This window comes from Jaculus jaculus, chromosome 4, assembly GCF_020740685.1.
Source record: "Jaculus jaculus isolate mJacJac1 chromosome 4, mJacJac1.mat.Y.cur, whole genome shotgun sequence".
Taxonomy (NCBI): domain Eukaryota; kingdom Metazoa; phylum Chordata; class Mammalia; order Rodentia; family Dipodidae; genus Jaculus; species Jaculus jaculus.
In genome coordinates, this window is record NC_059105.1 from 41,292,612 (window position 1) to 41,308,512 (window position 15,901).

Below are 15,901 nucleotides of genomic sequence, written 5' to 3' on the forward strand. Positions count from 1 at the left end.
AACCCATGGTAATCCTCCTACTTCTGCCTTCCCAGTGCTGGGGTTAAAGGCGTGCACCACCATGCCCAGTTTAGAGAAAGGTTTTTAATTCTTTCTTTGTGCCATCATTCCCACCAAGGTTTTCCAGAAGTTTTTCAAATCTTCATAAAGGAAAAATCCATCCGTTTAACAGTAACTCTTGATTGCTTCCACCCTACACCTGGGAAACCACTGTTACTACTTCTAAGCAGCTTTTGGAATCGTTTTTCCTTTCACTTAATAAAAGAAAGTGTCCACTGTATGAGAGTGCTTCCATCTGCTCAGGTCTTCTTGAGTTTATTGGAGAGAAAGATAAAATAGGGCTGAATAAAGAAAAGAGGTGAAGACAGCTGGATGTGGGCCTTTTATCCACAGGCCTCAGCAGCCCTGCCATGGGTCTGCCCTGTTCTTTCGCATCAAAAAGTTGATCTTTCGAGTCATTTCCATGTTGTAGATCCTCCGGCACGTGTCATAGCTTTCGCGCTGGCGGCGGCGGCAAGGCTTCTCGTAGTACCGCCGTCGCTTAATGTCCTCAACCAGCCCATCTGTGGTGAGGATTCTGTTGAGAGTCCGGTATGCACCTTCCACGTTCCCTTCCTGCACCATCACAGTCCTGGCAATGAGCTTCAGATGTTTTGCCGTGAGCTTGTACTTAAAAGTCTTCACTCTGCACCCCAGCCACTCGTCCCTGACCTCCTCCACAACACCCCCCCCCAAACACGGTCATTTCTTTATGAAGATATTATTCATAAAAATCTGAGTGCTTTACACTGGGTGGAATTTCCCAAAAACCCTTGTATTTTAATAAAATTAAATGACATGGATGGTGAAATGCTTTATACTTGTTTTGATGTATTTCCATACTGAATCACTTTTTTTTTTTTAAGGTAATCCATTCATATATTTTGGAGGAATTTTAAATGGTTTGTGGCGTCATAGTTCTTAAATAGCAATGAAGGGGAGAACTTGTAGTCTCAGGCCTGGTTGCATTACTCAGCATATCAGATGAGTTCACCATTTAAAATGCCTGTCTGTACTAATTAAGAAAAGCATACTGCAGCTAACTTTGGTTCTCGCAGTGCATTGCCCTCTAGGGGTGGTGCAAATCGGTCATATCCCATTCTCAATAGCGTATCTCTTTTTTGGCAACTTTCAGACTAGATTACAAATGTAGTAGCTTAAAAGGAATGCATTAAAAAAAATCATGCTCCTTTGGGAGAACAGGGCTCTTCCCAGGCCTACTGTGCTTTTCCAAATCCTTACTGAGAAAGGCTACTGGGAGCCAACACATCTCTTGCTGCTTTGCTGATGGGATCAGAAGGCAGGCAATGCTCCAGAGGTGGTTCCCTGGAGGTACAACTAGCAGATGCAGACCTGTAGATCTGGGAAGTCAGGCCATCAGTCCTTAGTCAAAAAAATATTTACAATTCTCTTTAATCAAGGCCCCCAAATTTCATAAAATTTCTTTTATTTATTTTGAGAGATTTAACAATTTCTCCAACATTCAGTTATAATGTTCAGTGCATCATATGCCAGAGTTATCTATATCTCAGTAATAAAACACAGTTCATCTATGTGTAGGTGGTTGTTTCTTATATCCCCATAAAGCAATGGATTGTTGTATAAGAAAACTAAGCCATCTTAGTTGTTTTTCCAATGACAAATATTTGTATTACTAATATCATTTTATAACCCACTCTATTTCCATGTGTTTTGGCTCTCAACTAATATTTTTATTTAAGTGCTGAATTGCAGTATACTTTTTAAAAGTCATTTTAAGTAGAAATTAAATTTGGCATGTGTAATACCAATAAAAATATCTTACTCAGTTACTGTAATGAAAAACTTAACAGCTATGACCATGTTTGTTTTCTCACAGGAAGTGACAACTGCCACGTGACCGTTATTAGCTAACAGTGATTTTAGGATGCTACTGAGTAAGAAGCAACCCAGTACCAAACCTATTAAAATGTGATAAACATGTATGCCTTTAAAATGATGAAATAAGATAGCTGGTGTGAGGAAATGAGTACTGTAGTCTGGCAAGTTTGGATTTACCACAGTTATGCAAGTTTCTTTTAATGTTGGACTTCACAGAGACTTTAATATGTTAATAAGGATTACAAGTCTTCTAGGGGAGCAGTGTTTGGCAAAACTACTTGCCCATAAATATTCTTTTGAGTTTCATCTTTTTAGACCATTGATTTGAAAAAAAAAATTAAAAAAAAAAAACACTTTGGAAAATGCCAGTGCAGAGAGACTGAATGATGAAGGTTGAAGGAATTTCAAGGAAAGAATTTTTGGCAATGTTTTGTTGCAAAGTACTTAACAAGGATAACATTTTAAAAACAAGCCATTAGATCTCTTAAGAAGTCATTGTTGAAGTTTTGACATAGTGGGCCAAGGAAAAAGTGAAGCATTTAAATTTTGAGTAACATTGGCAATAAGATATGGATGACAATGTCTCTGGCTCTGCTAAGGACAGGTGAGCACTGCTCTTCTCCTGGCCAGATTCTCAGACTCTTAGACCACAGAGCTTGACTAGTCAGAGCTCAGACCTGCTACTCTAACTACTCTGATTCTAAGAATAACTAATTCTGCAGTAACGGTATCCTATAGGTTTCCTTCTTGAAATGACATGTCATTGAAGAGGACAGAGAAGAGAGAGAAGAAATTGAAAGAGAGAGAGAGAGAATATGAGAGCAAGTGTGCTGACATAAACATGAAAGAGATGGTCATGGTGGAGGGAGGTAATAGCACACTGACCACCCAGACAAGTTGTGTCCACCAATTAGAGTACTAAAGTGCTGTATTTCCAGTATGGGAGCTTTTGTAAGTCTTAGAACTACTAATTTGAGCCAATAGCTATAATCTAAGAAATATAATTATAGACTAGGTCAATATCCAGAATTTCTGAATGTTAATTAAAACATACCATTTTGTTGATGACTGAAACAGACACTGGGTTGGTGGTTCTGTTCAATAGTAGACTGCTTGCTTAGCGTATGTGAATTCCCCAGGTTCAATGTCTACTAATGTAAAATATATTACAGGTTAACTTTTTTTTAAAATACTTAAAGTGATTTGCTAACAAGTGCTTTTAATTTCCCTTTTAATTTAGCAATAAGCTGCCATTACTTTTCAAAAGCATAGTGAACAGGCTTCAAAATAATTTAACTTTTAGAAGAAAATTTGAGTGGTAAAATGTGTTGAATTCCTAAACCTCTTGGAGCTTTTTTCTTGAGGTAGGGTCTCACTCTAATTCTATGGTCCCAGGCTGACTTGAACTCAGAACAATACTCCTATGTCTGCTTCCATAGTTGTGGAATTAAAGACATGTGCCACCATGCCCAGTGGGAAAGTGTCATCGTCATAGAGAGAGCATGATAGGAGTAGGAAACTGCCATGCCATCCCATTACCTTGTCATATCAGCAGAGAGGAAGTAGAGATAGGCGAATGCTGAATGCTCAGGTAGCTTTTTCCTTTTACTGCAGTCTAGGAACCCAGACCATGGGATGGTGCCACACACAGTTAGAGTGGTCCTCCCACTTCAACTCATCTAATGTAGAAAAGTCTTCACAGACATGACCAGAGATTTGTCCCTATGGGGATTGTAAATTCTGTCAAATTGACAACCAGATTATCTATCACAGACTCCAACCAGCAAAATTAACAATAACAACAAAAAAGTAAATAAAATGCTAGACATGAAGTGGTAAGGAAGCTGATGGAGTTTGACACAAGAATATATAATGCTTATCTCTATATTAACTTCAGAAATAGCCACATTAATCTTAAAAGTTTAAGATACACATTTAAATGGATGAAAGCATCTCAAACACTTTAAATGAAATTCCTTTGAAACATTGTACTTTCTCCTATGCCTCTTGGAATGAGAAATACTGAGTACAATCACATAATCTCTGATGGCTTCGCTCAATGTGTGCATTCTACTTCACTCAACCAGGGGATGTGTGTTTCACCTATGGGGAGAATGCTTACTCCAATATAAAATGCATTCAGTGATTTTTTTTTTTTCCATTTCTCTCCCAATGCTGGTTCTCTTTTAGAACTTCTGTTTTGCTTCATGCAGTCTATAACATCCTGGAAAATAAGGCTATTAACATCGCTAGAATTTCCACTAAAATAATAGCAAAGATACTTTAGTGAGGATATGAAGATTTTTCTATATAAATTATATTCATTTGCCTAGATAAGATTAGACAAAATCTATTGTGATTGTGTGTACAGCTTTTCAAGGTTTATTTTTTGTGTGTGCATGCATGCACATGTTTGTGTGAGTGTGTGTGTGTGTGTGTGTGTGTGTGTGTGTGTGTGTGTGTGTGTGTAGGTGTGGCGTGCCATGCTGTACATGTGGAGGCTGTCAATTCTGTGTTGTTCTTTTTTATTTTTATCTTTGGTTCTCTTTTGTAGTTGCGAATTTTAATATATGAACATACTATAAATTGACCAAAATCCCTTCTCTTTACCTTCGTTAGTTCCTGCTCCCCAACTTCAATTCTAGTGACCCCACTCCTCTTCCCATGTAGTCCCTTGTTGTAGCCAGTTCCATGGTGCTGGGATGCACATCCAAACCAGATACAGTTTATGGGAGGAAGGGAATTATTTCAAGTTTATAGATCTAGGGGAAGTTCCATCAAATGGCAGAAGATGCTGGCTCCCATTCATAAATCCAAGCAGAGAGACATCATCAAATAGCACCACAAGCAAGCACAGCTAGAGTTCAAAACTTCTCTGCCTATCTTTAGGTTGGATTCAAACCCACCCCTAGGGATATATCATGCCCCATCCCTAGCAGGAGCCTGTCTGCTAAGGACTGAAGCTGCAAACTCAACTTTAATAAATCACCTGAATCTGTGGGAGGCATACATTCAAAAAAAAAACCACATTCCCTTTGCATTGTGTGGTATGATAGGGATGTTACATGTGGTACTGAACTTTTTTGTTTTCAGCACTTGGATGAGTTCTGAGGCGCTCCTGCATTCAGTCAACTCCGTTAAAGGAACTTGTCTGGTGAGTGGTGAGACCGGTGCTAACACTCCCTCCACGAGCTACCCCTCAGTGTTCCCTGAGCCCCAGGTCTTCTTTTTGAGACAGGTTCTCTCTTGTTGTTTATTTTTATTTACTTATTTTTATTTATTTGAGAGAGAGAGAGAGCATGTACCAGGGCCTTCAGCCAGTGCAAGCAAACTCCAGATGCACGCATCACCTTGTGGATCTGGCTTACATGGGTCCTGGGGCATTGATCCTGGGCACTTTGGCCTTGCAGGCAAGCACCTTAACTGCTAAGTCATCTCTCCAGCACCCTCTCCCCCTTGTTATTGTTCTTTTCAGCTAGATAGGCCAGTCTGTCTGTCCCACAAGCTTCTCTATTCTCTTGGCTCTTCCCCCATTTCCATAGGTATGTTGAGATTATGAACATGTGTACCATTTTGTATCTGGCTTTAAGTGGGTGCATTAGAATTAAACTCTGGCTGGCAGACTTACAATCAAGTACATTTAACCACTGAACCATTTCCCCAGTCTATGTGTATAGCTTCCCCATACCTTATTTTTAGATTTACTGCTGTGAAATGGATTGATGAATTATGTACAAGGGAGGTACAAAGTAACTGATAACATACCTGAAATGTGTGTATTGATTAGTATGCATCCTTTCCAATTCCTCAAAAAATCCTTTAAAGATAATGTGGTTGAAGAGTTATATTATGACACTCACATGGAGAAAAAAATAATTTTAATTAATTAAATTAAATTGGTTTTAATTAATGAAGAGTTCAAGGGGGAAAAGCTATTATATATATATAATATCTATAATATATATTATATATGACATATATATACTCATTCATATATATATATATATATATATATATTCATTTTGAACAAAAATATCATTACTGTTCATATCTTGTATTTGCAATATATAATATATAATTTGAGCATTCTTATCATTGAGTTTGAGCTGGGTAGCCAAGCTTTTTGTATATTAATATTGACTAGTTATAGGGTAATAGCCTTCATTGCATGCTTCCTGCCATAATTTGATGAAAAGTGATCATGAAAAGTGCTTTGGTTCTGAGACTGGTAAATAAGAGAGTTTCCATTTCAAGTCCTCCACAGGGAGATCTCTGGAAGTAATATAATTTGTGTATGAAGTAAATATATAAAAGGGGTTGAGAACAAGGTGGCAAAAAGTCTCAAGGTACTTACTAAGATTAAAAAAACAAGAAGAAATATTTTGCCCATGATTCCTTCTAACTTTATGGAGCATCAGGGGATAACTTATTTTTGCTTAAAATATGTATTGATATTTATGTATATAATTATTTTGATAGTATTTCAGGGAAATGGTATTTTTGATCAAGTCATTAAAATTTTAAAAACTCACTTTCAGAAATAATGTTGAATAACAACAAAGATTAGTAATTTTACTGCAACATAACCTATAATTTAAACTGGAAAATAATGTGAATAACAATGAAAATGGCCAGTTAAATATATCTGTGGCATTTCTCATGGGGAAAATTATCAAATTACAGAATAAGAACACTGGGGTAATTTTAATGTGAAGAAAACTAGACATAAAACAATATATGTAGCATGACTGGAATGCAAAACAACTTTAGAGTAAATAAACATAAATATGAAAAATGAAGAAAATGTCAGGGTGGTATACATTTGAATAATTATTATTTTCATTTCTCTGCTATTTTTACATTGCATAGGTTATATTATTGCAAATTTTTCTAAAATATTTGTACAACTAAAAGAAATTAATAGAAATGTTACAGTATCTAAGAGGTTTCTTAATAAATATTGTGAAATAAGGTATGAATAGTAAGTAATCTGATGGCAAGATTTAGACTGATTTGGTCAAGAAATACAACTATTGAAAAAACTTATGTAGAAAGCTGTAGTGAAAATACTATGAATTTTTGAGTATAATCTAGGTGATTTGAACATCTCTAAATTTTTTCAGTAGACAAATTATTTTCAGAGAAATGAATTGTAGTAAAACTACATGAACAAAAACAAAAATAATTAAATTACTTAACTGAGCCATCATGAAAAGTTCAGCATATAGCTGAAAAATTGTCATATAACCCCTTTAATATGCTTGAAGCAAAAATTAGAATGCACTGAAAATTTCAAATATTGTGCCAAGAAGTCAGTTGCTGTATATTCCTCCACAGTCTTGGTGTCACTGCAAGAAAGTATCACCTTCTGAAAATAGTCCCCAAGATGTTTACCTTCTGTGTTTCTGCTTCACCTGCCCTAGCAACAGAGTTGCTCCATTTTCTTTCATTGTGGTTGAGACAAGTTCTAATCAGCTACAAAGAAATAGTACTCATGATACCTCATATTGTAAGTGCTTACATTATAAAAACAAAACAAAACAAAACAATGTTTCAGGGACTTGATGCTGTTCCTTGCAGAAAGCTAATAATTTATTACAATAATATGAAATGTATTTGATTTGTCACTTAAAGCTCCAAGTGGTTAATAGAATGTTAACCCAACATTGTAGAGATTCCACATTGTATAAGGCTCTTTCCAGTGGGGCTGAGAACATATGGACAAATTGACTTCTTATAGAACACATCTCTGTTCCACAGATACAAATGTTCCTTTAACATCTAGATAATCATCTTGCAAAGGCACTGCAGGTAGGAAGTGTCATTCAATCAACAGAAATCCATGCCCATGGTGAAAATGTTTTTGTATATGCTTGTTTCCCCATTATTATGAATTACTTAATACCCATATAATACAGAATCATTACAATGCTGAAATACACAACAATATAATAATAGTCAACCTGACAGGGAAAGAAGAAAATGTTCTGAGGTCAGAAACCATACATAAACATAAATCAAAAAAATTAGTGGATCATAGAACTGGCACTCGACCTAGGAGAATCCGGCATTCCTGGCAATTTAATGTAGTTTTATAGACTGTGTGAATATATGAGGTGGATACGAGATAGCCTCAAATAGTTTGGATCATTTAAGAATCTCACAGAAATGAAACATGGATTTAAAAAATATCCCATTGAATAAAACAGATGTGGTGGCTCTAAAAAATAAAGGGGGAAATCTTCTGTGAATATTCTCATATAAGAGTTGGATCATATATTTGTATTCTTGTAAAATTTGAGCTAAAAAATGTCTGAGATTATACACATGGTAGAAGAAACACAGCTTTTAAAAAATATACTAAAATTTTCTTTGGTTATTTGGAGACAGAGTATTGCTATGTAGCTCAAGCTGGACAGAAACTTGCTAGGCAGCACATACTAATCTTTAACTCATGATTCTCTTGTCTCAGCCTCCCAAATTCTGGGATTGCAGGCATACACCACCACACCCAGCTGGAGTACACTACAGTTTAAACAGGATTCAAATATTTTCTACAACGTTCCAAAAACTATGAAGTTTTTAAAATACAGACAACTATCTATTCTAAGACTATATATTTCATGACCCAGTAGAAACAATAAACAAAGGAAAAACAAATAAATGTACAAATTTATTTAAAATAAATTAATTTTTAAAAGAGAAATGAAAGTATTCCAAAGAAATAAGAAAATATAAGAATTAACTAGGAAGATTTGTATTTGTGCAAAGCAAACTTCTGCAAATAAATGGAATAGATACAACACAGTGGAAGCAGGAGTGTTAGGACTCACACATTTCAAATAATTTAGACTAATATGCAACAAAAACAGAAAAAAATCATAGTATCTCTGCTTGAAGGTACTGGCAGGGAAATGAAGATTATTGGGTCCAAACTTGGAAAGGTATAGAAACCCAAAGAAATGAGACAGATGTTTGGAACTGAGGTAGTTTTATTTTAAGAATAAAATGGTGGGGGTGGGGGTTGAGAGATAGCTCAGAGATTAAGGCACTTGCCTACAAAGCCAAGGACCTCAATTTGATTCCCCAGTACCCACCTAAGCCAGGAGCACAAGATGAAACATGCATCTGCAGTTTGTTTGCAGTGGCTGGGAGCCCTGGTGAGCCCATGCTTTCTCTCTCTCCTTCTTTCCCTCTCTCAAATAAATAAAAATAAACTTGCAAAAGAACAAAAGTGAACAAAATATAGCTATCCACAATAATATGTACAAATGTCACAATGTAATGACTGTATAAATGAGCTACACATTAAAGAATGAATGCTTCATAATTCAAATTACATGATGTTCAAATATGAGGCAGAAGTAAAAGATTAAAGACAGGAATGTTTACCTTTAGGAAATAGCAAGGAGATTATCTTTGCAAAGAAGTGTATGTGGGGGGTATGTTCTTGTATATTAGTAATATTCGGTTTTTTATACTAGATAAGGATTAATAGAATAAGCTTTAACATTTGTATTATATATTTTATTTTTCTTTATTTATTTGAGAAAGAGAAGAGGGAGAAACAGACAGATAAATGATAGATAGATAAAAAGAAAGATATATCTACATCTATCTATCTATCTACCTATACTTATATCTATATCTATATATGGAGAGAGAAAGAATGGGCATGCTCAGGTCATTTTGCCACTGCAGATACATGTGCCACCTTGTGCATCTAGGCTTATGGAAAATTAAACTTGGATTCTTTGGCTTTGCAGGCAAGTGCCTTAATTGCTAAGCAATCTCTCCAGCCCCTGTATTATATATTTTTTGCACAAGTATTTCATAATGATGATTAATAAAGATAATTAGAGTACTAGATGACAAGTCCGAGTGAATGCCCTGGAAGGTATTCTAAGATGAAGAAGGTTGCATGATAGAATGAGAGGATCTATATATCTATATGCCTCCAAAAGAAAATATTGGTTGTCAATATTCAAAGAACTAATGTCTGAGAATTCTCCAAATTTTTGTTAAAAGTTCTCACATGTAGGAAGCCAAATGAATTCTAAGCTATGTAAATGAAAAGAAATCCACAAGATTGTTTTTGTAGTAAACCTTTATAGTAGTAGATATAAAGAACACAATTTGAAAATAGCTACAGAGAAAAGATAATAAATGAATGGGAGTTGTATGACAGACTGATATTAGCAGCATCAATAGAAGTTAAGAACCAATGGAGTAATATCTTCAAACACTGAGAATGTAAACTAGAGTTCTGTACACAGTGAGACAGTGTCTCAGGGATGACCGCAAAGAAGGATTAATTTCAATTCAAAATATTAAAGCAAGAATATTTATTATAGATAGACCTTTAGTTAGAAAAATTTAAAACAGTGAGCTTGTAGAAAAAAGAATAGTTTCATAAGAAAAATATGATACAAGTAGAAATGATGAACGAATGGAAGATATATAATAAAATAACTGACTGTATGAAACAATAGTATCTATTGTATAGGATTAAAAATCAAAAGAATATAAACACTAGATAGCAAGTACACATAAATTAAAGGAAATAGAGGTAGTGTTTATAAAGTTTTTGAATTGTTCACTGCAAAGTTGAGGTAATTAACTTTAGAGTTCATTGCATTCTAAATGTTAAATGTAAACGTTTACATATCCAGAGTGGCTATTGGAGAAAAATAAGCAGATCATACATCCAAATGTATTAATGAAATAAAAGGAAGGATACAGAAATTCTAGTATAAAAAAGTGAAAGGGGTCAGAGGAGGAAAGCCAACCTCAAACAAGTTGTCCATATAACACATCAATAATAAATTTGGAGAAATGGTTGTTAGAAGAACAGAAATCTCAATATACATATAATCAATGTTCTTTTTTAAACAATTTTTCAGACAGAATATGAAGAGCAAATCAAAATTTAACCATCTTCTATTTATGAGAAACACCAAAATCTAGCACAATAGGATAGTAGAATGTGCAAAGACAGAGAATAGCTATAGCACTTAAAAACTGCCTAAAAGCAAGCTAGTACAGTTCTCTTAGTACCCCAAAATTTACATATTAAAATTGTAAAACACTGCTAAAGAAGCCTCTTAAATATTGAATAAAATCCAATGCATCAAGCAAGCTTGTATGAAAATGCTGCTAGAGTGTTGAAATGCGTAAAGAAAAATTGAAAAATCGAATAAAATGACAAATGTGCAATTATGATTAGATTTGGATATATCTGGATTAAAGTTAGTAGATCACATTGATAAAAATTGGCATATTAACCTGTGGTGGTTTGATTCAGGTGTCACCCATAAACTTAGGTGTTCTTAATGCTAGGTTCCCCAGCTGATGGCAATTGAGAATTAGCACCTCCTAGAGGTGGTGTATTGTTGGGGGTGGGCTTATGGGTGTTATAGGCCCCTTGCTAGTGTTTGGAACACTCTCCTGTTCCTGTTGTCCACCTGATGTTGATGTTCCAGATGTCCACCTTCTTCTCATGCCATTGTTTTCCCTGCCATCATGGAGCTTCACCCTTGAGCCTGTAAGCCAAAATTTTTAAAAAGCCCACCCCTTTTTTTTTTCCAACAAGCTGCTCTTAAGGGTTGGGTGATTTCTACCTGACTGCAACACAATCCCACTCTAATTGTTATATTTATAAAGCTATTCCAAACATTGAAATAGTGCCTGTCATTTCTCAAGCTATGGAACATTTTTTAGAAAAATGACCAACTAAGGCTAGAGAGAAGGCTTAGTGGTTAAGGCGTTTTCCTGCAAAGCCAAAATATCCTGGTTTAATTCTCCAGAACCCACATAAACCAGATGCAACAGGGGCGCATGCATCTGGAGTTTGTTTGCAGTGGCTGGAGGCCCTGGCGTGCACTTGCTCTCTCTCTCTCTCTCTCTGCCCCTTTGCCTGTCTCTCTCTTTCAAATAAATAAATTAATAAAAAATGACCAGCTATTGGACAACAAAGAAAATCTCAAAATACTACATAAAAGGAATTTATTCTACATCATTTTCACTGACCATAATTCAATAAGGTTAAAAAAAATATTGTAAAGAGGACTCACACCTTTAATCCCAGCCCTCAAGAAGCTAAGGTATAAGGATCACCATGACTTTGAGAAGAGCCTAGGCAACAGTATGAGTTTCAGGTCAACATGAGCTAGAGTGAGACTCTGTCTCAAAGTTAAAACAACAAAAATATATTGCACTTTCTCTGAATAGACTTCTAAATTTAGAAATATATTTCAATATAGTCTGTATGAAAATCAAATTAAAAATTAGCAAAACACTTTAATTCTACATAAAAATGAAAATTTTGCATGTCAAAACTCATGGGATATAGTTGATGAAATACTTTGCAAGAAGTTTTAGCTTTGAATATTCATGTCTTAAAAGGCAATCTGAAAATAACCCAGTTAAGTATCTAAATAATTTTTTAAAAATCATAAATTTTAAGTGGTTTGTGTTTGCTACAGTGTTAAGTACAATGTAGTTAAATTATATTAAATCCATGAAGAGATTCTTATTCAGATGTGAAGGAATGAATTATATGTCAATATAAAATTCTGATAAAAACCTACATGATTATTTTTTAAAATATTTTATTTATTATTTCTTTAAGAGAAAGATGCAGATAGAGGAAGAATGGGGTAAAAGGGCCTTTAGCCACTGCAAAGAAACTCCAGACACATGTGCCACCTAAGATTGCTTTTGAAAGAAGTGACAAGGGGATAAAAACACTATATAGACTTTTAGAAGACTATTCTACTTTAGTTCTGACAGTTTATTTTAGGACTCAAAGAAGAGATGAATTATGAATTGAGCTAAAGTATTCAAATAGTTAAAAGGAAAAAAAATGTATAATGGCACTTTTGGGTTAGTGGGAAAGTTGCAATACAGTAGCAATGGGAAAATTTAATAGAACTGCATTTCTAACTCCTGTGGTCTAAGGGTTTGTACACCTGATGAATATTATCGAGTACCTTCTTTATATCTACAGTGTACCATGTGCAGCAGGTTAACACAGGACTGCACACTGCCTAGAACAGCTTATCATGTAGTAGAGGTATGCCTGAGGCACTAACAGGAAGTTAAAGTACAATGACACAAATGCTTACATGGAGACTGTGATGGTTAAGGTGTTGTCAACTCAATCAGTTTAGTAATCCACAGGAATCCCTTTTGGGTGGGTCTCTAAGGTTGCTTCTAGGAAGGATTAACTGAAGGAGGAAGTCTTTCTCCCAGAGTGAGTCTTTCCCCCAGAGCAGGTGGGCTCTCTCAGATAGGAACTTTATATAAGGAAACTCTGGGTGAAAAGAGCCCCTTCTCTCCACTTGGCTGCCAGAGCTGCTTACTGCTTTCCAGCATGGATTGAAAACCAGGTCAACTGAAGACCCACGTGGATTGAAAATCAGTAGCTCCTCAGGAAGCCTACAGGCCTTCAGTACTGGATTGGGACTGCAGAGGCATCTGGCCTCGTAAACTGAACAGCTATCGGGTTTCTTGATTCTCAGGCCTGCAACTACTATTGCACTACCATAAGCTAATCCAATAAATTCCCTTTTTAATATAATTCATTCTAAAGGTTCTGTTCCTATAGAGAACCCTGATTAATACAGATTTTGGTACCAAGAGTGGTTCTAGAGAAACAGAATTGTAAGGATGGATTTCTCTAGTGGGCTTGGTGCTATCTGGGGTTGGCTTTCCAACTTCACTACTACTAAAGGCCCTCTTGGTGATAAGGAGAGTGTTTTCACTGGAAATTAGGAGGGCACTAATAATCCATGGTGCGAACTATTTAAATAACTCCATGAGACATACATATTTGGTAATCCTGAGTCATGTCTTGCTAAGAGCAACAGTCTAAGAAAGGAGTTACAGTGTTAGCACACAAAATCTTTCCCCTGCAATACAAAGCAAGATTATTTGGGGAATGCTTAGTCTCTAATATAATAGGCCTAATATAAATTCAACAACAGCTAGTGATTGAATCTTAATATTGGTGTAGATATGTACATACACTCCATCTTAAGGTAGGACAGAAACATTGCATCTATAGTCCTTGTTTTCATAACTGATTACATGGCCTCAGTTGGTATTTGTAACTACCTTCTTTTACTACCCATTCTGTATTTCTTCCACCTTCAGCAATACAGAGATATACTAGTTCTCAGAAACACATCTAAACTAGGCTTGACAAGGAGGTGGTCAGAATGCGGAACAGGTGATATCACCAGAGAGAAATTAGGCAAATGAATGTGGGGGAGGGAAACTTTCCTGCTGCAAGAATAGTACACATTGCAATGAGAAGTGAAAGGGACTCTGATGTACTGGTGAGACTGCAATTATATTACTCTAATCTGAAATTAAAGGGGATGTGATGTCTAGGGAGTTAAACATGGGTGGCATCACTAAAGGTCTACTATAAAATACTAAGTTATTTATAATTTATATGAGGGCAAAAGGACTCTGTTGAGGCATTTTCAATATCTTAGTAACTTGGTTTCAGAACGATGACATTTTGTATTCTTCCATTCTCCTTGCATAATACAGAATGAAAAGAAAAGGTTATGAAGCTAGAACAGAAAGATTAGTTTGTCTGCTGCAGTAATTCAGGAAGGAGAAGAAGCAAATAGGATGAAGAGGTATTGAGGAGATAAGAGCAAGAATCTGGCAGCTATTGGATGTAAGGTGTGGGGGAAGGGAAGGAATCTGAGCAGCCTATATTCCCAACTGGAATAACATAAGGAGTGTTCATGTTCTCTGGAAGAGAGAATCCAGGAGGAACAGAGAAAGGGAAGTGATTGACAGTGATGTCTAGAAATCACTAGCCTTGCCATAGGAATGGAAAGGTTACAGAGGATTAAGGACTGAACTCTAAGGATCAAGTACAGCACTTTAGACACTTGAAAGGTAGGCTGAAAGGCAAGGTCCAGGGAAGAAGAGTGGCAGTCAGAAAGGTGAACTGTCATGGAAATGAAGAGAGTTTCCCAGAGGAAATGAATGAACAACAATTCACAATAGAACAAGTGAAAGGAATTCTTTGGACCTTGACTACCTACCTATGTTCTGTAGCTTTGATAAGACCTGGGGAAAGTGAGTACAGCCCTTTCCTTGAAAAAGTCTTGGATACCTTTCCAAACCAATTGGGAAAGACTATGATATAATGTTAGTACCATGTTATTAATCTGATTTGAAGCATGTAAATTTTAGAAGACAAAAGATGACCAGAGTACCTGGCATCCAAAGTTTCAGGAAAGGGTTGTTTCTAATAACATGGTGGAGTTTTGTGAAACTGGAAACAGCCAATAGATATGATAAAATTAGCAACATATAGAAGATAAGATGGGCCTGTCATGTTTTAATAAAGGCAAGAATTTTGTATACTCTAAGTGGAGAAAATAGCAGAAGGAAACTACTCTGTCATGCCAACATTTGACAACAACAATATATAATATTGTTATTAATAATAATAATATATGTAATATATATTACAGCTTTTATATTTAGGTTATATGATATAGTTTCATATTGACTTCACTAGCTTAGTACTTTGAGACAAAAACTTGGATGATTTCATCTTGTACTCATTAGTTGAATGAACATTGAGGGCCAGGCCAAGTCTAGTGTGATTTTACCATCAAGAGACTGAATTACCTTTGGGCTGTTTTCTTTGCTATGTGGCACTCTCCAAACACATGATAGTTGAATGGCAAGCTTCTAACTAATACAAAGTACTGTTTGTTTGTTATTTTTACAAAGTTCCAGGGATACATGCATAAGTGGCCATTTTTTCAACTTCTCCAGTAATCATTTCATTTTAATCAGCTACTTGCTGATAGCCCAGATGCACATCTTTCATGTGATTTTATTTAGCACATCTCTTTGAATGATTAAAGTGTCAGAACATCCCAGGTATACTGCTACAGACACCAGCTGCACTGGAGGAGTGTTGCCCAAAAACATCTGGAACATTATTCAGTATGAAAGGGAA

At 35.7% G+C, this 15,901-nt stretch overlaps 1 protein-coding gene across 1 annotated transcript; it reads right to left on the minus strand.

Annotated features, from left to right (window-relative positions):
• Positions 1 to 396: 396 nt before the first annotated feature.
• On the minus strand, positions 397 to 1,139 carry LOC123460223 (28S ribosomal protein S21, mitochondrial-like). The gene is made up of 2 exons (XM_045148366.1): positions 1,074 to 1,139; positions 397 to 711 (listed from the first exon to the last, which is right to left on the minus strand). The coding sequence occupies exons 1-2, from the start codon at positions 1,137 to 1,139 to the stop codon at positions 397 to 399; spliced, it is 381 nt and encodes a 126-aa protein (XP_045004301.1).
• Positions 1,140 to 15,901: the final 14,762 nt, after the last annotated feature.